The sequence below is a fragment of the Hoplias malabaricus genome, chromosome 14 (genome assembly GCF_029633855.1).
Source record: "Hoplias malabaricus isolate fHopMal1 chromosome 14, fHopMal1.hap1, whole genome shotgun sequence".
NCBI lineage: Eukaryota > Metazoa > Chordata > Actinopteri > Characiformes > Erythrinidae > Hoplias > Hoplias malabaricus.
The window spans coordinates 40,379,500-40,405,757 of record NC_089813.1 but is presented as its reverse complement, the minus strand read 5'-3'; the positions used below and the strand labels follow the sequence as shown (position 1 = coordinate 40,405,757).

Sequence of the window (26,258 nt, the reverse complement as noted above, 5' to 3'; positions counted from 1 at the left end):
CGCTCTCAACTGGTCACAGGACTGACCCAACCTACCGCTGTCGCCGTCCAGCCACTTCTTGGGTACACCTCACACACACACACACACACAAGGCTCACACACACTCTGACCAGCCAAGACATGAGGGAGAACAGTCTGGAGCAGCAGCACATGAGGGTGATCTTACCCAGTGCCAAGTGTCTGGTGAAGCAGTGGGAACCTGTCTGTGACGGAGGGCCCTCCAGTGCCTCTGGGGCTTATCATCTGTTCTCAGAAGTTAGCTTCTTAAATTAGCGAGGGTTATGTAGCTCACACACTGTTTTTGTCCATGCTCTATGTTAGCTAACTTAAGATAAAAAATACTGGAAGCTTTATGCTAATGTCATTTAGTCCATGAAACCAGAGTCAAAAACAAACAGGTGCTAATTAGCATCATGCTAAGTCATTAATAATAATAATAATAATAATAATAATAAACATTTCCTCTTTAGCTACATAAGCTAACTTCAGAAACTGGATATTTCTCAAATCATTGACTAAACCCGAGGCAAAATCTCAAATGTGTCCCTACACCCTGTGTAGTGCACAGTGTAGATCATAAAATAACACGCTCTGCACGCACACAGTGCACTTTGTCAGATTATAAAGCCATTTATATTCAGCTGAATTTACAAATATGATGCGGATAAATGGCTTAGGGTTCCTCACTTATTTCTATGATTTTAATGTCTGAATTAGAAGTAAAATATTTGGGGGAAACGATGTAAACTAATTTTCTTTGATCTGTAAATTTTTGTAACGTGTGAGTTCTCAAAATAGTGGCTATTGTTCACACACTGTGTGTGTGTGTGTGTGTGTGTGTGTGTGTGTGTGTGTGTGTGTGTGTGTGTGTGTTTAGGCTGGTGTTCTGGGCGGAGGGTGGAGTTTCTCCCAGGATTGAAAGAGTTAATCGGGATGGAACAGAGCGGAGGGCCCTGATCACATCATCACTACACCACCCCTCCTCTATCTGCCTCGGTCAGGACTCCCTCTATCCTTCTGCATCCATCCTTCTCTGTCTCTTCAAGTCTCTCCCCTATTCCTCCCCTCTGCCTTCTTCATCTCTCATTCTCTCTTCTACTCTCTCTCTCTGTCTCTCTTCTTTATCCCTCTCTCCTCTTTATCCGTCTCTTCTCTTCGTCCATCTCTCTCATCCCTCTCTTATTCATCCCTCTGTCTTCTTCATCTCTCTCGTTCTCTCTTCAACCCTCTGCTTCTCTTCATCCCTCTCTCGCTCTCCCTCACTCTCCTATTTATCCCTCTCTCTTCACTTCATCCTTCTCTCTCTCTCCCTCTCTCTCCTATTTATCTATCTCTCTTCTCTTTATCACTCTGCTTCTCTTCATCCCTCTCTCTCTCTCTCCTCTTTATCCCCCTCTCTCTCTCTCTGTGTATTGATCAGATATTGATCGAGGGCTGCTGTACTGGGCCGACACCGGTCTGCACTCCATCTCGAGGGTGAGATTCGATGGAACGCAGCGGAAGACGGTCGTGGAGTCGAATGGTTTTCTGGACGAAGTGCTCGGACTCGCCGTGTTCCAGGTAAACGCTAACCTGCCGTGGTCTGTGGAAGAGCCAGAATGTTCTCCACAGAGCGGGTTCTCCACACCGGGGCGGCCATGTCTGTAATGAGTTTAATCTCAAGGCCACTAGGGGTCAGCGTAGTGATGGATTTAAAGGTCAGTGACAGAGAGAGAGGAAGAAAAGTGCTTTTCTTTTATTTGGTCTTCCTTTTTATTGTTCTTTTTTGTTTGTTTGTTTTTATCCCCTCTTTCTTTCTGTTCTTCAGCGTTTACATCGTTGTTTCCTTTTTTGTTTTCTCTACTTTTCTTTCACTTTTTCCAATCTTCTGTTATTCTGTTCTGTCTTTTATTTCTTGTTTCTTTTTCGTTTATTCACTTTGAAGACGGTCAGTGCACAGTGTGTAACTGCAGATGAGCAGTGCAGTGTGTTACGGAAAAGAGAACTGTAACATTATAAACACAGTTACTCCGTAAGCCGTGTGTTGGAGGTGTTCTGAAACGAGAGACTGAGCTTATATCTCTCCATTGAACATCACACACACCCAAACAGAACAGAAAAATGGCCAACATTCTGGGTGTTCTCCACGCAGCAGTGTGTGGTTACCAACTGTTTCAGCATTGCAACACCACACACACACACACACACACACACACACACACACTTTTCAACCAACGCTTCATTACTCTCTTTTAGCACAAACTTGGCACTTATCTCATGTGTGTGGGTGTGTGGGTGTGTGTCCCAACACCCGTCTACAGTGAGTGACATCACCAGTCAGTGAGCTTTCTCACAGTGACCCTTCTTGTGCCTCTCTTAACTCGGTCAGACACAGAACAGAAACTTGACACCACACACGTCTTAATTTTAAAAATACCCTCCACATCGTGGCAGCGGTGGCCTTGAGGTTAGTGAAGGCAGCTTGAGGCCGGAGGGTCGTGGTTCAGTTCCCGGGACCGGGAAGACAAAATTCATTCACGGCTGAAGTGCCCTTGGGCAAGGCGCCTAACCCCAAACTACCCCCGAGCGCAGAGGGGGTCACAGGCCCCTGCTCCGGTTGTGTATGTGTGTGTGTGTGTGTCACGGAGGGGTCAAATGCAGAAAAGCAATTTCCCCAAGGGATCAATAAAGGTGTTTCTTTTTCTTCTACGTTTAAACCTCGTGGAACACTTTCTGAATTTACATCTGAGACTTTGACTGAAACACTGCACTTACACGACATCACCATTTATACACTCAGGATACACCACACACACACACACACAAACAACACCAAACACTTCTCTCTCAATCTCTCTCACACACACAGACAACACCAAACACTCTCTCTTCTCTCTCTCTCTCACTCACTCACACACACACACACACACACACACACACAAACTAGCAAGAGCACCATGAGAATAATCTCCAGACCCACTGTGGCCCTCATCAGAAGGTGGGGAAACAAATGAATAAATGAATGAATGTTCTTTTTTGTTCTTTGCCGCTGTAGAAGGTTATGTTTAATGTATTAAATATATAAAATGTGTTTGTGTGTGTGTGTGTGTGTGTGTGTGTGCAGGACCTTGTGTACTGGAGTGACCGGAGGTCCAGTTCTATCTGCAGTGCTGATAAACACAGTGGGAAAGAGCTGAGGGTCTCTCAGAACCCCTTCACCCAGTCTCCTGCAGGACTCCTGATCTACCACCCTCTCCTCCAGCCCACAGGTGGGCGCTACAGCACGGGCCGCACACTCTCTCTCTCTCTCTCTCTCTCTCTCTCACACACACACACACACAGTAGAGTACTGTGTGAGCTGGGCTAATGTTCTCCATTAAAGGTTCTGGGTCCAACTTCGTCGCGTTCGATTCTTTAACCTTTTCTCAGCAAATTATTCCAAATCATCATTAAATCATTAGAAGTAAGAAATCAATCATTAAAACTACTCTGAGACATTATAATTAAATTAAAACCAGGTTTTTCTCTCCGTAGTCCATTATGAACACCACGTTAAACATTTATTTATCATTTATTTAATCTCCTTCCGGAAAATGTACAGTGTTCTCACTTTAACTTGTGATTAATCACCATTCGTTACAGAACATTGTTGTAAGTTAATTTTTTAAATCATTGAAAAATAATGTTCCATTGTGTTGATTTTACAGTGATTCTTTATTTTACCTTTAAACATCCATTACTCAAAGTTTCAGTCTTCAGAAGAAAACACAGCTTGTGATTAGTCCCGAGTGGTGACAGTACATTGTGATTGATTAGTTAATCGTTTTGTAGCAGACGGAGTGCCGTATTAAACAGTTATTGCCTTCAGGGTTTTTCACTGACACTGGGACATTAATCCTGGCTGCAGTCTTTAGTCTTTGACCGTGTCATGGAGCTGTCTTTCGTCTTGTGTGTGTGTGTGTGTGTGTGTGTGTGTGTGTGCTGACAGTGTATTGTGAAGTGACCTCAGTTACCACATCCTTCAGCAGGAAATTAAACTTGTGTGTGCAAAAAAAAACAAACAAAAACCAAACGTGCAGTTTATTGTTAGATGAGCATTTTTGGCTTCACTTTTCCTGTTCTTCCGGATTTTAACCTTCAGATAAATGATGACCTTTCTCTGCCTTTTGTGTGCAGTTGAAACATTCACTCACACTCACGCATACACACACACACACACACCCTGCTGCACAGTGACAAATTGCCTCTCCTGGCAGCACTCTCGGAATATTTCTGTTGGGTGGTGATGACTCTGAACAATACATTTTTCAGCTGTTGCACTTTGTTGTTTGTTCGATAATTATAATTATTATTATAATAATTATAGTGTCGTCATGTCAAGCTCTAGAACTTCCACCAGGAGCATCCTTTGGTGGGAAAAATGGCCACCGCTGTCTAATGAGTACAGACCTGATCACCACAATCATTTCAACAGGGGCACACTTAAAGATGGAGGCTAGGTGCAGGGGCTGGTGGTGTCTGATTTTGTGGCTTATTGGTGATAAACCAATACTGAGACACACACATACTCTAACAGAGCTGCTGTTTACTACTCTCTTCACACTGCAGCTGCCCTTGTAACATTTTTCACACCAATCAGTTTACTTTGATTTTACACTGATACTAAAACAGATAAAAACACGTACCTGTTAAACTCAGTGTCACTGATTTAAAACACGAAGATTTAACCGATCCTCTTATAATTGGGGAGTGGCACAGTGGAGCATCAGGTAGTGTCTCTGTCACAGCTCCAGGGTCCTGTCTGTCTGTGAGGAGTGTGGTGTGTTCTCCCTGTGTCTGCGTGGGTTTCCTCCGGGTGACTGTCTGTGAGGAGTGTGGTGTGTTCTCCCTGTGTCTGCATGGGTTTCCTCCGGGTGACTGTGAGTAGTTGGTGTGTTCTCTCTGTGTCTGCGTGGGGTTCCTCCGGGTGACTGTATGTGAGGAGTGTGGTGTGTTCTTTCAGTGTCTGCGTAACAGTTCTTTCTTTAGCGTTCCTGAGGAGCTTTTAGCTGCACATTCAGGGCGTGTCTCAAATCACACCCCATTTGCTATATAGTGAACTTTACATGTACGGCATAACTGTGGGTTTAAAGCTGAGTACGGTTTAAAGTCACGCAGCTGTGGTTGAGTGTGGAGAGTGTTATGGTAGAAGTATAATCCGCTGTTCGGCTGTTACCTCATTACTTATGGTGCACTACAAAGGGAACATGTGGATATTTGAGGCAGTTGCAGCTCGGCTGATCACACCGGGTTAGATAAGACTCTTTAGGCAGAAGGAGTATTTACTGTTTATTTATTTCATACTTTATTAACCGAACTGTTGTGGAAAACCGATAGAAAACTCGAGGCAGTGTGTTATAGTGAAATAACAGCACAGTTGAGATGGTCACCATGCCCAGTGTCGGCCGGAGTGTTGTGAAACAGGATCTCATGACTCGGCGTTTGGCCGTCTGTCAGATGAGGTTTGAGAAGTTTATCATCCACCGCGTGGGCTGTCAGCAGAGAGTCTGGTGGTGGAGTGATAACGTGTGTACTTCCTATGAAGTGTTAATGTTAATGATGAGCACAAACACACTTGGACTCCACACTCCAGCGCCGTACTGAGGGTTTGTGTTAGACCCTGTCCTGATCCGGCAGGACTCTGCCCGTGTGCTCAGTGAGCCTCAGAAGGACGGGGGTTGAGGGGTTTGGTGTTGGAGGAACTTCAGCGTCCGGCCCACAGTCCTGACCTCAAGCTGAACACCTGTGAGATGAACCCAAAGCCTTTGGGATGAACTGAACACTTCTGGGAAGAACCCAACAGCTGTGGGACCTGAGAACTGCCTTTTTAGAACCATGAGCCTCAATCAGGTTGGGACTCAGTGAACTCCCTCGTAACCTGAACACTTTTGAGACAAACCCATCTCGTGAGCAGCTGGCGGTGAGCGTCTGTTCTTCCGGCTGAAACAAGCCGATTTAAATATGGGTTTTACATATAAATACACCCTGTAAAGGAAGTGGAACGTGAAGCCCCCTCCTGACATTGTCCTCAGACTGGTCCTGACCTCAGGGTGGAGATTTGTGTAGAGAAACGCATACATAAACACATGTAAAACTCCTGACGATCAGATACAAATATATAGTCGTGTCAGTGCAGCGTTACAGTACACTGCCCTCTCTGATCCACTTTACTCCTAACACACACCCAGTGTATTACAAACACTGACAAACCAATTAGTGACTTTATAGCTCATTTCATCAGGGCTTCCTTCCTCAGATGTAACTTCAGGTCTTTGCTGTGTGTCACTTTTTTTCTGCTGTAAGTAAATATTTGTTTTTTTCAGTTTCAGGTGCAGCGCTGGATCCAGCTGGTCCTGACTCTGATCCAGATGTTGTCGTCCCTTGGACCCTCTCTGTGATTGGTTGGTGTATTTTCTTGTCTTGCTGTGATTGGTCAATGGATCGCACTGTCAGCACTGAAACACATACATTACTTAAAGGCAACGTTCACGATTTATTAAAAAGAAAAACAAACTCTGAAGATGTTTCCTCTCCATGTGCTGCTCTGCAGTCGGTTGGCTCTGGAAACCGCTCTAATGTGTTTACGAATCCCCAGTGTCTGTAAATGGGTAAAAAAAACAGTGTCTGGGTCCGGTGCTAGGCTTTCTCTCTCTCTGCTCACGGCAGAGAAACGCCATCTGGAGGTTTTTAGACAACGGAGAGACTCCAAACGCTGAAAAGCACCAACCGAGATGAGGATGTTGCTCTATTCCTGCTCCATAGGGGGGTAACACTGACTTATTTTTGCTGTTACAGTTACATTACTTAAGGTGGAACTGACTCTAAATTCAGGAGAGCCCTAACTGCATGAAAGTAAACACAGAGCGAAAGTGCTACAAAACTAAACAGCTCGAGTTACACGAGTTTCTGTGGGAATTCAAACAGTGAATAAACACTTACAGACAATTTACACTTCAGACACCAACAAGATACAGTCGCTTCTTACTCACACACACTGCTCCACCTTAAAAGATACAGTCGCTTCTTACTCACACACACCGCTCCACATTAAAAGATAGTCACTTCTTACTCACACACACCGCTCCACATTAAAAGATACAGTCGCTCCTTACTCTCACACACCGCTCCACCTTAAAAGACTGAGGAGCTTCTGAACTTAAACAAATCAGAGAGAACTGCATTTTCCTGTTGTCTTTAAGTAAAATTCTAAGCAGATATTAGACTTTACAGAATGCTTCTTGTTTTTATGCCCCTCTAGTTGCCTGTCTAGCTGTGGGCCTCTTGACCTTGGGCTCATGTGCAGCTGTGTTTCATTTCATTTAATGTTTGTCTACGGAGATTGTGCACAGTGGAACACTATATCAATAAATCATTACTGTGTGTGTGTGTGTGTGTCCTGCAGTTGTCCTGTGTGTGTTGTTGGCCTTTCTGCTGCTGTTCTGGTGGAAAACAGAAACAACAACTGCTTCGTCTTTCACTGATTTTGGAGATGCTTCACTAAAAGAATCACAGGACCCTCTCGTCCCCACAACACACACCAGCGCACACGCGGATAAAGTAAGCAATACACGTACACACACACACACACAGATAAAGTACAATATACAAACATGAGAAATAGTCTCTTATCCCCCAACACACGCCCAGATAAAGTAAACACACACACACGCACGCACACACACACACACAGGACTCTCATTTACCGCAGCTAAAACACACCCAAACAAAACACACACACAGATTCAAAGACAAATTTTAATCACTGTCCTCAGGAATCATGCTATGTTTCTGCAGGATACCAAACATATCGCTCTCCAGCTCTGACCTGAACACACACACCCTGCTGGCTTTGGACTGGGTTCGGACGCTGATGTGGGCGGAGCCTAAAACTGCCTGATAACTGACCTAACCTCAACTCCTTTCTTCTGAATCTGACTTTGATTCTTTTTTTTTTCCAGAGGAAATGAATCATTCTGTCTCCTTTTTAAAAGAGGACAGTCTTGACTCTCTGGAGTCTGAATCAAATTCTGTCACTGATTTTTATTTCAGAGGTAATTGATTGCTCTAAATTGATCCCTTTGTTGAACAGTATTTTGGTCCATCTGCATGTCACTCTTAACCTTTGAATGTCTTGAGATAATCACAGGTTTCCTCATGAATCAGAACCAGATCTTTTACAGGATCCTTTTGTGAATTCTGTTCTATATTTGACTCTTCTGTTAGTAGCAAATTTGAATGCGATTCATTTCAAGAAAGGATCATTTGTGATCATTTTTTTAAAACTTATTTGTCTCCTTTTTGTCTCTCGTCTCCCTGTGTCTGAATCTGAGCCCTATTCACTGTGGAGTGCACTATTTTGGGGTTCTGTCTTTTTAAAGCAGTGTCTGAAAATGGTGATCAGTTTTCAGTGCATTTAAACAATCCCACAAATGCACTGCAAAAATTAATGTACAACACATGTACACTATATTTAATTTTTAAACAATATTTAATCATTGTTTGATTAAAAACCTGCTTAGGGTAATGTCCGAAATAAAGGTGGGTCTGGAGCCTACCCAGAATCACTGGGCGCAAGGCAGGAACACACCCTGGAGGGGGCGCCAGTCCTTCACAGGGCGACACAGTCAAACCTACGGACACTTTGAGTCTCCAATCACCCACCAAGGTGAGCGTGGGAGGAAACTGGAGCACCTGGAGGAAACCCACGCAGACACAGAGAGAACACACCACACTCCTCACAGCCAGTCACCCAGAGGAAACCCACGCAGACACAGAGAGAACACACCACACTCCTCACAGAGAGTCACCCGGAGCAGGACTCGAACCCACAACTCTGTGACAGAGACACGACCTGCTGCTCCACCGTGCCGCCCCTGCTCTTCTGTTCCCTATAATAGTGCACTGTATAGTGAATAATGGGGAATAGTGAACAGGGAGCCGCCACTGAATTAAATGTCTTGGAAGTGACCTCCCTTATTTAGATTAATATGAATCAGACTCACCTCTTTAAAGGGAGCATTAGCTCCTCCCTTTTGTTGACTCCACCCCAATTGAGTGATCTGAGTTGCCTCGTTAAGGAAGTCTTTTCCTTTAGATTTATTTGATTCTTTGTTTATAAAGAAGGAGTTGATTCTGTTAATGAATCTTTAGTTTGAAAAGCTGTATTTAATTTGCATTTATTTATTTGTGAATGATTCTTGAAGTGGAATCAGTTTTCACCTGCTGTTTGTGCCTGTTGAACAGCTATTGATTCAGACTGATGTTTTGAGTTTGACTCTGAATCAGTGGTTCTGAATCCTCACCGTGAGAGTGTTAATATCAGTACTGTAATTCAGGAGTTATTAGGAATCAGTATCAATCCTGTTACAACTTGCATTTTCATTTCAGTTGTTTGTATTTTTAAGGGATTCATGTTTTTGTAAATGAATCATTCAATCAAAATCAAACAAATAATAAATGACTCCTGCTTAAAACTTGGAAGCTTTGATCAATAAATACAAACACACACAAATAAACAAACAAAAGGAAAGAGAAACTAATTAAACCTAGTTTAGCCAGATGACAATTAGTCATGTATCTATTGTTCCAGAGGTGTTTTTTCAAAAACAGGAAAAGCCCCAAACACATCCTGTTGTCATTGGAAGTTCTGGAGAAGTGTTGGTGCTTCATATCAATGTGTGTGTTCCATGTGGTGTTTACTCTGTGAGTGTGTTGTACAGATATAACAAATGGAGCACAGTGTTTTATTTATAAAATATAACACTGACATCAGGGTTTTTCTTGTTCGTTTTATTTAAAAATAATCACTAGATGATCTACCACCAAAGAACAATGACCAACAACATTTTGCTGATATTCAGGATTAACAGTTACTTATTTATTCAGTGAAACAGGTTAAAGCAGGTGAAGTTAAAGGAGGCTGTTGTTTGAAGTTTTATAACCGCACTGACGCCACAAAATGTCTCCCCACCACTTCCCCTTTATAATATTTCAGGCAAAGACCCACACGTGAGACAAATTCAGCAGTGCTCCTCTGTGATGTAACACTGTGTAAATGTTGCTGAGTTCAGAGGCGTCCTGCTGAGCTCATGAACTAACCAACTCTGAGCTAAGGCTCTGACCAACGCTCATGGTGTTGTGCCAATCACAGCCCCAGAAGCACACACAAACGGAGCGTGTACCTGTCTTATTTCTTATGATTCAGCCACGGTTCGCACTGAAGAACCTACTGCTCTTTGGCTCCAGCTGGGAACCAATTATTCTGCTTCGTGAACCATCTTGTGTTGGTGGAAACGCACCGAATGGTTCCAAGTTTAGTTCACGAACTGGAATGTGAAATATGGCTGAACTAACTACAGAATTACTACTCACGCATGCACCTTTCAACATTAGGAGTCAGTCAGTCAGTCAGTCACTCAGTCAGTCACTCACTCAGTTACTCACTCAATCATTCACTCACCCAGTCACTCGGTCAGTCAGTCACTCACTCAGTCAGTCACTCACCCAGTCACTCAGTCAGTCACTCACCCAGTCACTCACTCAGTACATACTCAGTCACTAAGTGAAAGTGCCTCTTCTAGACTGGCCCGTAGGTGATCCAGCAAAAAATAGCAGCGAAAAAATAAAGCTGCCCTTTCGCTGCACAGATGGGGGCGCTGTTTCTCCCAGAATTAAACACCTCTGCAGAAACTTCCTGCAGTACACACATGAAGACAGCAGGGCTGTTTTTTCAGTGTATTTCTGTGTGTTCTTACGTTCTCGTGTTCGCCGAAGCTAGGTTCTGATACTCAAGAACACAAACGGTTAAAGCACCAAGATGTTGTTCTCAATCCACACAAAATAACAACATAAATACATCGGTTCATGACTCGCCAACAACAACGACCTGAAAATCCCATCATTCACTGCGGCAGCACGAATCCGCACTTACGAGGTCTTATCTCGAGAACGTTCTTCAGGAGAACACACGTGTGTCCTTCGTGTTCTAGGTACCAAATAAACTCTTAAAGATCCTCACTCATTTTTTTTCTTTGTGTTTTATTTTATTTATCATTGTTCCTTTTTTTAAACTAGAGTATATTTCTTGAATTTTCCTTTTTTTTTAAATCTGTGTTTTTATTTGTATTTTTTATCATTGCTATTGTTTTCATGTGTGTGTAGTTTTATCATTTTCTACATTTCTGTTTGATCCTGTGTTATTGTGTGTGATTGTTTATTGTCATTGCTTCTTTTTTTTTGTTTGTTATTTATTGTCCCGGTTTTTTGGAGGTGTGTGTTGCTCTTGAGGGCCACCGCAGTGCTTCAGACCCACGCTGCTGATGGATGGCGGAGTGGAGGTGTCAGAAGAGAGGTGCTGCTGTGTTTAAAGTCAGACTGTATTTCTGGTCTGTTCTGTGCGGCTCTTTCTTCCTGAAGTAAACTGCAGATGATTTGGTTGTGGTGACTGTTGCTGACGCTGCTGCATCTGTGTCTCAGAGTCGACCCGACTGGGGACACGAGCTGCGTCCACAGGAGACACCTGTGTTTTCAGGCTCTGCTCAAGGCTCTGTGAAGGTTTTGGTGGCGTCTCCTGCTGCTGCGTTTCCAGGAGATGATTCCAGAGGGACGAGAGTCAAAATAACCTTCAGATACACACACACACACACTCTCTCTCTCTTTCTTTCTTTATGTCACTGTCTGCTCTCTTTTCCTCTATTAATTCCTGTTTCTTCTGTTTTTATTCACATTTCCTGTTTACTCTGTTTCTCTCTATTTCTACTCACTCCCACTCTCCCCTGTCTCTTTCTCTTCCCTCTCTTACCCACTGTTCACTTTTTCTTTCCCTTTCTTTCTCCTCCTTTTACTCTTTCCTGCCACTGTTCGTTCTCTCTCTCTCTCTCTCTCTCTCACCCCTCCCCTCAGACTCAGGGGAAGAGACAGAGAGAGGGAGAGAGAATGAGGGAGTGTAAATGGGGGCAGTGTTTACTGCCTGCTCGCACTTTTTCACTATTTCACTCACACTGTCTTTCTCACACGCACACACAGTCACACATTCTAAGTTTGTTTAAGAGCAGAGGTGGAGTGTGTGTGTGTGTGTTTGAAGGGTGAAGTGTGTGAAGATGTTGAAGACAGAGTGGAGTGTGTCAGGATTAACTCGTGGTGAAGGTAAGGTCCTCTTTGATCTCAATAATGTATTAATGGTTAATAACGAGCGGTCAGTATTGGTCCGGTCGATCTTAGAGCTTCAAACAGAGACCAAACGACATCAAACACAGTCCACACGTGTGTGTGTGTGTGTGTGTGGATTAGTTAATTAATAATTTATAGCTTCATATCAAATGTAATATTTATATTTACTTAGTATTCAACAATTTTAATATTTATTGTTTAATTACATATGAATTACTTAGTTTGTTAATACTTTAGTAAAGATTGGTTTCTTTATTAACAATTAATAAATAACTAATAATATATCTCAGTTTTTTTGCATTCATTATCAGTGCCCTATTTTTAGTTTATTAATAATTTATATCTGAGTTAATTAACAATCAATTTCTAATTTGAATTGCTGTGGGGAATTATGGGTTTCATAAGAAACAAAAGGAACAACCTCCTTTATATTTATTTATTTATTAATAGTTTGTAACTAACTTTATACACAGTTTCTATATCTGGAAATATTAAGAGTTCTTTTCTGTGTTCAATAATTTTAATGCGTTCATACTCGAGATTATTATTAACATTTGAATATGAAGGTTTTTAATAAGTTTATATCTGTGATTATGATGGGTTTATTTCTTTGTAAAGTGAATGATTTTATATTTTATCAGCTTTTATTTTCAGTAACTTGAGGGTGACCCTTATTTACTTTGTAGCTCAGATAACAGCCACAAAACAGAACGAGAAACAGAAACAGTTTATTAATGAAACAAAGACATAATGTAGAATTAAATTAAAAGGTTGATGCCTTAATTATTATAATTACTCATTTATATTTGTTGCAAATGGATCATTCAATAAATGGCAATAAAAATATGAAGAAATTAGAGTGAATTATTTCGTTATATTTTAAAGGTGCGTAAAATATTAGTGACGTATTTCTAAACACTGCCGTGTTTATTCATGAACTATTTGATATAAATATAAATAAATATCCATTCAGTGTTTGATATAGATATGAATAAATAAATATTGATATAAACAAATATTCATTAAATATTTGAGTTTTGAAGCTCAGTGTTTATTTTCTGAAGCATTCAGTGAGGCGTCGTGTTCTAACAAAGGAATAAAAAGACAATGACACTAAACACTCACCATATTTCACACCAGGGCAATGCAAACACACACACACACACACACACACACCACCAGCACATCACACCTGCTCTGTGGGCGTCCTGAGCTCTGAAGAACAGGGAAATGGGGGTAACAACGTATTCAGAGCAACAGATGGAGCTGAAGCGTATAGATTATTTATGATTTGGCTGATGTTTGTGCTGTAAACTGACCCCAGACTATTTGCTCATTGAGGATGAAATCTTGTCTAATCTCAGTTTAGTCTCGCGCAGCAGGACGGGGCAGTTCAGACCGATTACATAGGCCAATAATGAGGGGGTAAAGATAAGCTTCATCTCAGTAAATTCCCCAGAGCCGGTCACACTGGTTTCAGTACAGGATTTCAAACACACACACACTGCATTGTTCCCAGCATCATGAGACTTTACATTTATTTCATTTCAAGTAGATTTACCCAAACTGTAAATTCTAGCCTCACGTTTACTCACCCTCACACCCAGTCTTAATCATCCTCATTCTTACTCACCCTCACTCACACTCACTTACCCTCACTCTCACATTCACTCTTACTCACCATCACTCTCACACTCACTCTCACACTCACTCTTACTCATCCGCACCCTCACACTCACTCTTACTCACCCTCACCCTCACTCACCCTCACACCCAGTCTTACTCACACTCACCCTCACTCTCACTCACCCTCACTCTTACTCACCCGCACCCTCACACTCACTCTGATTCTCACTTTCACTCACCCTCAGCCTCACTCTCACTCCCCCTCACTCACTCTCACTCTTATCCACCCTCATTCTTACTCACTCTGGGTGGGGGTGTGGTGGCAGTAAGTAAAAATGAAAGTAAACCCCAACACCGATAAACTGTAATAATTCAACTGTAGATAAGAAATACAGTTTTCAATTAATTAGGGCATACAATAGATTCCAATGGAGGTTGGAAATGAAAAGTGTACGTGTGTGTGTTTGGGGGGAGGTGTGTAATCATCATCATGGTCACTCCTGAGAGAATAAAATGCTGCATATGGAGCCGCCCTGTTCCCATAACCACAGCTGGACAGAACCCAGGGTAGTGTTTTGAAGATATAAACAGGAAACATGGTGCATTTAACACCTGGTGCTGCAGGTGTGGTCAGTTCAGTCGGGGAGGGGGGGGGTTGGGGGGGTACGTCTGCAGTGAGGCAGGCTGTGGATATAGGAGAAAGACCTGGGGAAGGGGGCTAAATCCCAGTGTGTTTGTGTTTGTGTTTCAGGTGACAGCAGCTGACGATGGAAACCTGCCGTGAGTCAAACATTTCTGCTTTTATCTGAAACTCTCTTCACACTTCTTTATTTTCTCTCACACCGTTTCACTCAGGTTCAGAGCGGTTCAATTCTGCTTCTCCTGTGATCTGCATTTTAAAGAAAACAACACAAATAATGGCTTTAACCCAGTCAGCTCCAGCATGTGTTAATGAGTTTAACCCTTTAATAAAGTAACCACAGACAGTGTTTTTAACACGTCAGTGATAATGTGGTGTTTACCGTAACATTCACTGCGTTCTCTGACACTTTCAGAATTAGACACAAAAGAGGTCACCCTTCAAGCTGAACACCCTCTCAGCGCTGGGAGCTTGGGTTCACGTCCCATCTGGGTGGAATTTCCCTGTTCTCACTGGGTCTGTGTGGGTTTCCTCCGGGGTCACCGCTTTCCTCCCACAGTCCAATAACATAGAGGTTAGGTGAACGGGCTCGTGTGTGTGTGTGTGTGTGTGTGAGAGAGATAGAGGACTGATGTTGAATGGAATGGCCTTCTGTGCAGTGTTGATTGTAAAGGACCCTTGGGTTTCTAGAAAGGCATTATATACGGATAAATGTCATCATAAATGTCATGTTTATTTAAATAGTGCTTTTAACAACATGATGCTGTCGCAAAGCGGCTTCACAGAGAAAATGAACAATTACAGAATGTACCCAGAATTACCACAATCTACACCAAGTGAGCAAGCCAGTGGTTACGGTGACAAGCTAAAGCTCCCTCAAGAGGAACCTTGGGAGGAACCAAGACTCACAGGGGACACATCCTCCTCCGAGTTAAATCAGACCCATGGAAGATCGGAGTAAAGTAGAAATGAGGTAGTGGATGCTGAGAACAGTGGACAGCTGGTCTGAGGTCAAGACAGTGGGAATAAATAAAACAAATGAATAAAAAACTGCCACACATCTCTGTTACAAATGATCAATAATAATTTTTAAAGTGTTTACTATCTAATTAATAACCTTGTCATTAACAGGCATTTAATCCATTTATAAACCTTTAAGTGTAGTCATTAGTACTGAAATAGAAATAATCACCTTCATAGACTCTTTAAGAACATCTGAGAAATGAGGCTTTCTTCAGACAGATTTACGAAAGCATTTACTGGTTCATTGGTTAAAGTCTGGTTTATCACCTGATAAAGTGCACTTTTCGGTTTCTGTTCCTCACTGGAGAACCCTGATCCCCAATCACTTTTATACATAACACATGATGTGTGGATGTATATAATTCAAAGATAAATTTTATTGTGTGACTGTGGACCTTTGAATCCCATAAAACAGTTCACAAAACACTTTATGCACAGAGTTAGCGTAAGGCTTTCAGAGGGAGACGTCATACGATCACTGCCCTTTTTCTAAAACACATTTGGGAATCTGGAGCCTGCCTCTTCTCTCCCTGAGTTAAGACTCAGAGTCAGAAACACAAGCTTATTGTTGCCCCAGCCCTCATCTAGGAATCTCCAATCACAGCGCAAGACCTGCTCTACCATGACAGAGCAAAGACAGCTGTTCATGTCATGATGTCATCACGACTCGCTGCCCACATAGTGTCTCAGAGTCATTTTACCATGAAGGAATGTGTTTCTGAATCACGCACAAGACGCGCTTCAAAGGCAGTGGACCTCACCACGCTGTCAGGACACACACTAAAGTTAGATCCTGGTCACTGTGGTGGTACTCTGAGGGGTACATTTTTGTAACTTAAGTTTGGGACCGTAACTGTACCTTACTCTATATTAACTGTAGATGTTAAAGTTGTGTTGATGTCATTCGCTCCGTTTCATCTCCAGGACTTTTTTTGTGTTCTTTTATTCTCCACAGTTGTATAATGAAAGATTACAGAGATCCCCCTCTCCTTGTGGAGAAGAGAATGTAATGAACCTTTAGGAACACAACTGGACTCTAACACCACTGCTGTACCTTTAAAGATACACTACACTGTTTGTACCTTTAAAGATACACTACACTGTTTGTACCTTTAAAGATGCACTACACTGTTTGTACCTTTAAAGATGCACTACACTGTCTGTACCTTTAAAGATACACTACACTGTTTGTACCTTTAAAGATGCACTACACTGTTTGTACCTTTAAAGATGCACTACACTGTCTGTACCTTTAAAGATACACTACACTGTTTGTACCTTTAAAGATGCACTACACTGTCTGTACCTTTAAAGATACACTACACTGTTTGTACCTTTAAAGATGCACTACACTGTTTGTACCTTTAAAGATACACTACACTGTTTGTACCTTTAAAGATGCACTACACTGTTTGTACCTTTAAAGATACACTACACTGTCTGTACCTTTAAAGATACACTACACTGTTTGTACCTTTAAAGATGCACTACACTGTTTGTACCTTTAAAGATGCACTACACTGTCTGTACCTTTAAAGATACACTACACTGTCTGTACCTTTAAAGATACACTACACTGTCTGTACCTTTAAAGATACACTACACTGTCTGTACCTTTAAAGATGCACTACACTGTTTGTACCTTTAAAAATGCACTACACTGTTTGTACCTTTAAAGATGCACTACACTGTTTGTACCTTTAAAGATACACTACACTGTTTGTACCTTTAAAGATTCACTACACTGTCTGTACCTTTTAAAGATACATTATACTGTTTCTAACTTCTAGAGTATCTTTAGTTCTGACAGTGTACAGCGTTAGAGATTCTGGAACACGAAACAGGCAGCGTTTTATACAAGTTCTTATTTCAGACACAGACAACACTGAGGATGTTTCAGACACAGATTTCCTCTTTTTAATATAACTTTAAAATAAAGGAGACAAATTATTTTTCATTTTTCTCTCTTCATTGAAGTGAAAAAGAACAAAAACACTTGAAAATCACAAAGAACATTTATAAAATATTTACTGTTAATTTACTCCTCTGTTTTTGCAATAATATAAAAAAAAAAAAAAAAATCATAATCTGTGAGCCTGGATGACCATCCAAGTGTGTAGCATATCACGCATCATTGACCCAGAGCAACTGTTATGAACCACTCATGCTCCAGCTCACCTGAGTATTAATTTGTTACACCTGCACCTCATAAGCCACACCCCTGTTGCAGCATTTAAGTTTCCTCTCTCCTCTCTCTTCCTTGTGAAGTATTGCCCCTTTTATGCGATTAACTAAACTGTCTAGTTTTCCTCTCTGTCTTCTTGTGTTTCGACCTGTGCTTTTCCGCACCCGTCATTCACCTAGCCCTTCAGATAATCTCTGGACTCTGCCTCCCCGGTGTGACCCACGCTTTCCCTGACTAGACTTACAGGAATAAACCTGTCTGGACCGTTCACTTCTCTGCGATCCACTTAATCCTATTTGCAAACAAAACTCCTGCGATTGGATCTTTGAGTTTCTCTGTTTTTCTTTGTACGTTACAGCAACTGACAGGAACTGATGTGTCAAACATCAGTTCCTGTCTCTCCCAGCATTGTCTCGCAGCAGAGAACTGTTTAATAATAGCTCAGAAGGGCTCACAGGCCCTGATAGTTTTATAAGTGGAGCAGGAATATGGAGGACCAAAGCTGCCAAAATTACAAACAAATGAATTACTAAAAGTGGAATTAAGGGAAGAAAAAAGGAAATGTGGAAGGTAAAAACAAAAATAAATAAATAAATAAAAGGCTTAATATGGGACATAAAACCAAAACCAAATAAATCAATCTGGAGGTGGGGTGTAATATAATTTATTATTTATATATGCATATATATATATTTTTTGGGGGGGGCATTTTTTTTATTTCTCAGTATATTTATTGCTCTTTCATTTATTAATGTTTATTAATTCCTATATAATGATTTTATTTTATTTAAAAAAAACTTTTTTAATTTTTGATTGATTTAATTATTAATTTATTCTGTTTTTAATTTATTCATTCATTAATTTCTGTATTTCTATATACAGTATTTCAGTGTCTGCTAATGGGGGGCATATATAGAGGGAGGGATCTTGGCATTGTGTCACTGGGGGCAGATTTTGGCTTTGTAGCACTCGGGGCAGACCTCACCATTTTGGCACTCGGGGCAGATTTCGGCATTGCTTCACTTGGGGCAGATTTCGGCATTGCGTCCCTGGGGGCAGATTTTGGCATTGTGACCCTGGGGGCAGATGACAGCATTGTGGCACTCAGGGCAGATTTCAGCATTTTGTCCCTTGGGGTATATTTTGGCATTGTGGCACTGGGGGCAGATGTTGGCATTGTGGCACTAGGGGTATTTTTGGCATTCTGTCACTCTGGGCACATATCTGCATTGTGGCACTCAGGGCAGATTTCAGCATTTTGTCCCTTGAGGTAGATTTTGGCATTGTGGCACTGGGGACAGATTTTGTCCATCTGTCACTTGGGGCAGATATCGGAATTGTGGCACTGGGGGCAGATTTTGGCATTCTTTAACTGGGGTCAGATTTCAGCATTTTGGCAGATTGTATTACTTAGGGCAGATTTTGGCATTGTAGGAGGGTAGATCTCTGACCTTAATGCGCACTCTATAGTGTCCTTAGAGACTTGGATTCTTGTAAACAAGAAAATGTTGTGTGTAAATGTCTCATGTTTGGACAGCTGTGTTTTTTTTTAATAGTTTCAGTAAATATTAGACTCTGTACAAAACATAATAACATTATAAAAGTTAATTATTTATGACAGATATCTATCACTATGAGTCTTTACTATGGTAATAATGCTTGTGGGTATTAATGTAAACTGGTGTCTCTGTTAATCTTTTATTAATTGCCCTGAGTCTGGCTTATTATGTAATGAACTGCAAAGTAGATTAACAGCATGTTAGTTATCACTGGTTAATTATAAATGGAATCTTCCTGAACCATTTATTAATCTTTAACACGGTCTTCGAACCCATTAAAACAGTGACATTAAACCCATTTTAACCCTGAATTACTCATACTGTAAACTCAGATTAAACTAAATCTGTGTTGTGATTGAACACCAATTGAACAGTTCCTTTGGAATGAGTTGGAGTGGTGTATGTGGTCCAAAACTAATCATCAACACCAGAACCTGACCTTACTGATGAATATGATATGATTACTTATTATAATTTATTATTACCATCAGATCCTCACAGCAATGTTCCACTATATGTACAAGAATGCTGCCCAGAAGTGCAGAGACTGGTTGCTATTTTTCTGCAAATTTCAAATGAGGCGAGGAATCAAACTCAACTCAACTTTATTTATAGAGCACTTTAAAAAACACCAACAGTTAAAACAAAGTGCTGTACAAAAGATGTTTATAAAACAAACTAAAACAAAATAAAATAACCAATAATGAAAAATAAATAACTTAAATAAAAACAACACTAATAAAATTAATAAAAGAAAACAAACGTCTCATGCTGAGTTGAAAGCCAAGGAATAAAAATGGGTTTTAAGATAAGTTTTAAAAACCGAAAGTGAAGAAGCCTGCCTAATCTGTAATGGTAGGCTATTCCACAGTTTCGGCGCAGCAATTGAAAAAGCTCTATCTCCTCTGAGCTTACGTTTTGACCTCGGCACCTCCAGGAGCAGCTGATCAGCTGACCTGAGGCACCGAGGAGAGACGTGGGGGTGTAGCAGCTCAGTGAGGTAAGGTGGGGCGAGTCCATTTAAAGATTTGAAAACAAATAAAAGAATCTTAAAATGTACTCTAAAATGCACAGGCAACCAGTGGAGAGAGGCCAGAATGGGAGTGATATGTTCCCTCTTACGTGATCCCGTTAAGAGTCGGGCAGCAGCATTTTGCACCAATTGGAGACGTCTGAGGGAGGACTGGCTGACTCCAAAATACAGTGCATTGCAGTAATCCAATCGGGATGTGATGAAGGCATGGATTACTGTTTGAAAGTGCTCGTAAGAGAGAATTGGCTTCACCTTTGCCAGCTGCCTCAGGTGGAAAAAGCTGGACCTAACTACTGTGCCTATTTGGCGGTCCAATTTAAAATCACTGTCCATCTTAAAACCCAAATTTAAGATAGTTGGCTTCACATACAAAGTCAAGGGGCCCAAATCAACTGGAGGGGCTTCACAGGGACCACTGGGACCAAACACCATCACTTCTGTTTTGTTTTCGTTAAAATGTAAAAAATTTAAAGCCATCCAGTCTTTAATGTCATTGAGACATAACAACAGTGGTTTAATTGAGAAAGCATCTTTCTTCTTTAAAGGGACATATATCTGGCTGTCGTCAGCGTAACAGTGAAATGCAATGCCATGTTTTCTCAAGATAGAGCCCAATGGGAGCAGATAAAGTGAGAAAAGGAGGGGTCCTAAGATTGAGCCCTGTGGAACTCCATATGATAGGGGAGCTGAGGAGGATTCTGAGCCAGCAAAACTCACACACAAAGTTCTGTCCGTCAGATAGGACCTAAACCAGTCCAAAGCACTACCACAAATGCCGACTAGATGCTGCAAGCGGGAAACTAAAATGTTGTGATCCACTGTGTCAAAAGCAGTAGTTAGATCCAGCAGGACAAGAATTGCATGGTCCCCAGAATCATTGGCCAGGAGAATGTCATTAAAAACCCTGAGCAACGCTGACTCTGTACTATGCAAGGTTTTAAAACCAGACTGAAAAACCTCCAGAATATTATGCTCATCCAAAAATAATTTCAGTTGAGCATAAACAACTTTCTTCAAGATCTTTGAAATAAAAGGCAGCTTGGAAATAGGCCTATAATTAGCCAATACTGTATGGTCGAGGCCAGGTTTCTTGAGCAGGGGTTGTACTACAGCATGTTTAAAACTCACAGGAACAACACCAGAAGACAGGCTGCTGTTAATAATGGCCAGAACCTGCTGCCCTATAGTATGAAAAATCTCTTTAAGAAAGTGAGGAGGCAAAACATCACAAGGAGAACCTGAGGGCTTTAAATGGCCCACCACATCCTCCAAGTGCGACAGAGTCACCGGCTCAAACCTATCAAACACAGCCAAGTGAGGGGCGGAGTCAGAGGGGTCAACAGCAGGAGCTGTGATAAGAGCTCTTGCAGTAACAATCTTATCAATAAGAAAGTGCAGAAAGTCATTACACATGTCAGGAGATGCTTCCAAACAGACAGGCCGAGGGGCCTTAAGAACAGAGTCAATGGTTTTAAATAACACACGTGGCTTATGACAATTTGCCATAATAATATTTGACAAGTGTTCTCTCTTAGCCTCTTTAACATTTGAAATGAAACCTGCAGCTTATCCTTTTTCCATCGGCGTTCAGCTCTGCGACACTTCTGCTTTGCTGCACGCGCTCGGTCATTGAACCAGGGCTCAGGTTTAACTTTGGGCTGTTTAGTTCTTAATGGAGCCACTGAGTCCAGTATGGTTCGGCAGGAGGAGTGAAACCAGGAGCTGAGCTCCTCCGTATTAACAGAGGCTGAGTCAGGAGGAGGACAAAGCTGGTCGAAAGCGCAGGTGAACTGTCCGGCAGTGAAAGAGTTAAAACTCCGACCAAGCCGAGCAGGAGCGCAAGGTTTAAAAGCAGCACAGGAGAAAACAACATCAAATAAAACAGGCATGTGATCAGAAAACCCACCATCATGGATCTCTAAATTTAACACAGACAGCCCATAAGACAGAACAAGGTCTAAGGTGTGTCCATGTTCATGTGTGGGCCCGGACACATACTGCACTAAATTAAAAGAGTCAATGATGTTAACCGAGTCCTTCACCAGCGGTTTATCTGGACAGCACACGTGAATGTTAAAGTCCCCGACGATAAGGATGCGATTATAGTTCGGCATATGTCCCGCCAAAAAATCAGAAAAGTCATTTATGAAATCCTTATTGTATTTAGGGGGTCGATAGATGACAGCACACAGCACCGGGTCAGAGCGGCCCACCTCAAATAAAGTGACTTCAAAACTGGAAAATGAGGGTGATACAGTGCGCTGTTTACATTTAAAATTATTTTTAAAAACAGTCGCCGTTCCTCCTCCCCGACCTGACGTCCGCGGGGTATTGAAATAACCACAGCCAGCCGGCAGAAGTTCAACGAGAGCACTGTACTCACCAGCACCAATCCAAGTCTCTGTCACAAAAAGAAAATCCAGGCTTTGAGAAGAGAAGAAGTCCCTCAGGATAAAAGTTTTATTTGCCAGTGATCTGGCGTTCACAAGGCCGATCCTGGCAGGAGCTGAGGCCTGTGCTTTAGACAGATTAGGAGCACGAAGCGGCGTCCTCAGGTTGCGGGGATTCACCCCACGCTCGCGGAGCCGGGAAAAGCAGGGGCGGCGGGGACGGGATCCCTCATCCAGGCCGATGACAGGTACCAGGGAGATGCTGATGGGCTCCAGGAAACGCCAGGACACCACGAATTGGGGGGATAATCCACGTCGTGGCCGGGAACTGGATGACGATTGTGAGAGGTAGACCTTTAGTTTCACTAGCCGACCGCCACGTTTACCGCGGCGGCGGCGACGCTTTCGCTGAATTGTTTGGGCCGAGGCCCGGCGCAGGTGATTCGGAATACCCGATAGGTGCGGGGGCAGAGGATTCTGTCCACTGTGATTAAAAACACCTACATCACAGGTATTATATCTAAGATCCAGGAGAAACTGGCGATCATACACCAGTAGAGACTTCACATGTGAAGTGCCAAAGCTTAGCAACACTAACAACACAAGGCAAAGTGAGAGCAGCAGACGGCCAGCCACACACACCGGCGCCATCTTGATCCTGACAACTTTAAACAAACTGCTCTGATGTTCCTGAGTGAATCATATTTATGCTCCAAAGTCCTCCACATGGGGGCGCTCATGTTAAAACAGGTTTAGTAAAGATATTTTTTTAAATGTCCAAGCCACTAGTTGTCAGTATAATGTCTGTTTGTACTTTTATTAAATTAATTGAAAATCCTTTCTCTAATTTCTGCTCTTCTTCCAGGGCTGAGGACGAGGAGGAGGTGGCTGGAGTTGGCCGTGGTGTTGTGTGTTGGACTTTTGTGTTTGTTGATTCTTCGGAAGACGGACGTTGGGGACAAGAGCCTGGAGAACATCTCTGAATCTGAAGACTCAAGTCTGGAGATCGCGACTAGGACACTTCCAGCTTTACCAACGATTACGGGTCCTAAATGTGTACAGAATTCATCTGCCTCTAATGTGACAGGATTTTCAGAATTGCCGACTCACATTCAGGATTTCTTGTACCACCGCCATTGCCGGCACTTCCCAATGTTGTTGAATAATCCCAGGAAGTGTGGTGGTCCAGAGGCATCTTCAGATGTCTTCCTTTTGCTGGTGATCAAAAGCTCTCCAGCCAATTATGACAGACGCGAAGTTCTGAGGAAGACTTGGGCGGCAGAGAGGCAACAGAATGGCGTCTGGATCCGGACATTGTTCATTTCCGGAACCACAGGTGAAAGCTACGAAAAGCAGAGGTTAAACAAACTCCTGGAAGTGGAGAACCGGGAATACCAGGACATTCTGCAGTGGGACTTCAACGACTCCTTCTTCAACCTCACTCTGAAGCAGATCCTCTTTCTACAGTGGATGGAGAAGTGGTGCCCAAATGCTCACTTCTTCCTCAATGGAGATGACGACATTTTCGCCAACACGGACAACATGGTGGTCTTCCTCCAGGGACTGGGCAAAGACGGCGCCGAAAAGCATCTATTTGTGGGACACTTGATCCAATGGGTGGGACCCATCCGAGAAAGAGGGAGCAAGTATTTTGTTCCGGTCCAGGTCCAGGAATGGGATACGTACCCTCCATACTGCGGCGGAGGAGGATTCCTTCTCTCTCGCTTCACGTCCCGGACCATCTTCAACATGTCCCACTCCATCCTCATCCTCCCCATCGATGACGTCTACATGGGCATGTGTTTGGAAAAGGCTGGACTCAAGCCCACGTCCCACATCGGAGTTCGGACCGCCGGCCTCAGAGTCCCTGGAAAAGACCTAGACCCTTATGACCCCTGCTACTACCGTGAGATCATCCTCGTCCACAGATTCCTACCTCATCAGATCTACATCATGTGGCATGAAATCCATCGCCCAGATCTGAAATGCGGGAGGATGCTCTCTCTATAATATCATGACATGGACATTATACTTACCTAATGCTGGAAGCGTAACACAATGCTAAACCTGTTCAGAACACAAACACTAGGCATCGGTAAACTGCTTCATCATTTCACAACTAAAATAAATAACGTAATTTATTAACTGTATTAAATCGCCCACTTCACGGAGGATGAATGGTTTTAACCATGCAACACAAAGCAGTCAGGTTCTGATTTTTTTGACACGAGGTCCATTGGTGAGCTCTAATGCTGGACAAAAGTTTTGTGAGGTCATCAAACAGGCATTTTATGGACACCTGCTGGCCGAAAGACTCAGTGCTAAAAATTTTTGGAATACAGGAACTAAGCATTATTGTAATGTCGGTTTCATAAACTCATACCCTGATACATTAATTTATTACCTGTTCTAAATCTCCCAGGAAAAACGAGTACATCCAAGGAACCACAAAGCAGTCATTTTGTGATTAAGTTGACGTCAGATATATCCAAGGCTAGATAAGCGGTTTATGAGGTTATCAAACTGATGTTTTACTGACACCTGCTATCCATGAGACTTAATGCTGCATCTCTTTTAATCCGGGCTACCACCAGGTAGGGGAGCCACCCCATGGATATTTGAAATCACATGTGAGTTTTTTTGTAGTGGGTTAATTTATCACAGATAATTTTGCACGTGGTGGGGAATGATACGAGGAAGGTGTGTGTATGTGTGTGTATGTGTGCATGTGTGTGTTCTGGAACTGCATGATGCAATAGTGTGCAAGTCTTTTTCTAAATTGATTTAACATTGAATGTACTTTAACTAAACTCATGGTGATGTGAGTTTGTTGGGACAATAGCTTTTACTGCTTTTCATTTTCAAGATTAGAATGTATTAACTGCTAAATCAGCAGACTATCAATTTGTATTGTGCAAAAATACATTGATTTGATTTTATTTTTATACTATGTATATGGTGTGGGATTTTTGAGGTGGGGGAGATTTTTATTTATTTTTTTCTTTTCTTTTTTCAGATGAAGGAACTGTTTTTAGTGTGAGTACTTAAAGCAACACAAGAAACATTTGGTATTTTTGCTCCTGGGCTCCCCCTACAGTTGCACATTGTAATTAATTTTTACAGCACTGTCCTAAATCAAAGGGGAGGGAGGCAGGGAGTGTGGGTGATTTTCTTAACTCCTCCACAGATACACAGTGCAGTTTCTACAGTGCTGAGCCTCAATTAGCTGAGTAGCAATAGAGGCTCAATTTTCCCTCTTACAGCTCAGCTCACGATTTTTACTTAGTGTTTTTTTTTTTTTTTTAATTTGCAGACAAGATGAACAAACTTAAACTGAAATTGCAGGGAAAAGTATTGTACTGAACAGCTGTGAAATTGAACCACATCCTTAATAATAATAATAACAAAAACTAACTAAAAAGGTGAGGCGAGAATGTTTTTAACAAAATCAGACATTGTGTAAGAGCGAAAGTTTTCAAAACTCCACAAATCAGTCAGATCAAATTAATAGATTTATTTAAAAAAAGTCGTTATTTGCCCTTGAATGGAATCAAATGTTCTGTGTTTAATGAGAGAGCTGAAGAAAGAAAAAAAATAAACACGATTCAACAATTAA

General features: G+C 42.0%; 2 protein-coding genes across 2 annotated transcripts in view; both read left to right on the top strand.

Moving 5' to 3' along the window:
* LOC136665559 (very low-density lipoprotein receptor-like) overlaps window positions 1-9,479 on the top strand; it is a 13,790-nt gene extending 4,311 nt beyond the window's left edge. The window contains exons 6-12 of the mRNA XM_066643185.1: window positions 1-62; window positions 878-996; window positions 1,421-1,560; window positions 3,104-3,248; window positions 6,342-6,419; window positions 7,421-7,575; window positions 7,813-9,479. The exon at window positions 1-62 is cut by the window's left edge and continues 160 nt beyond it. Coding sequence (XP_066499282.1) covers window positions 1-62; window positions 878-996; window positions 1,421-1,560; window positions 3,104-3,248; window positions 6,342-6,419; window positions 7,421-7,575; window positions 7,813-7,842 — 729 coding nt within the window. The 3' untranslated portion in view covers window positions 7,843-9,479. The remainder of the gene's footprint in view (window positions 63-877; window positions 997-1,420; window positions 1,561-3,103; window positions 3,249-6,341; window positions 6,420-7,420; window positions 7,576-7,812) is intronic.
* Window positions 9,480-11,995: 2,516 nt separating this feature from the next.
* On the top strand, window positions 11,996-26,258 carry LOC136666506 (N-acetyllactosaminide beta-1,3-N-acetylglucosaminyltransferase 3-like). The gene is made up of 3 exons (XM_066644720.1): window positions 11,996-12,162; window positions 14,564-14,592; window positions 23,508-26,258. Exons 2-3 carry the CDS (start codon window positions 14,580-14,582, stop codon window positions 24,650-24,652), a joined length of 1,158 nt encoding a protein of 385 aa, XP_066500817.1. The 5' UTR covers window positions 11,996-12,162; window positions 14,564-14,579; the 3' UTR covers window positions 24,653-26,258.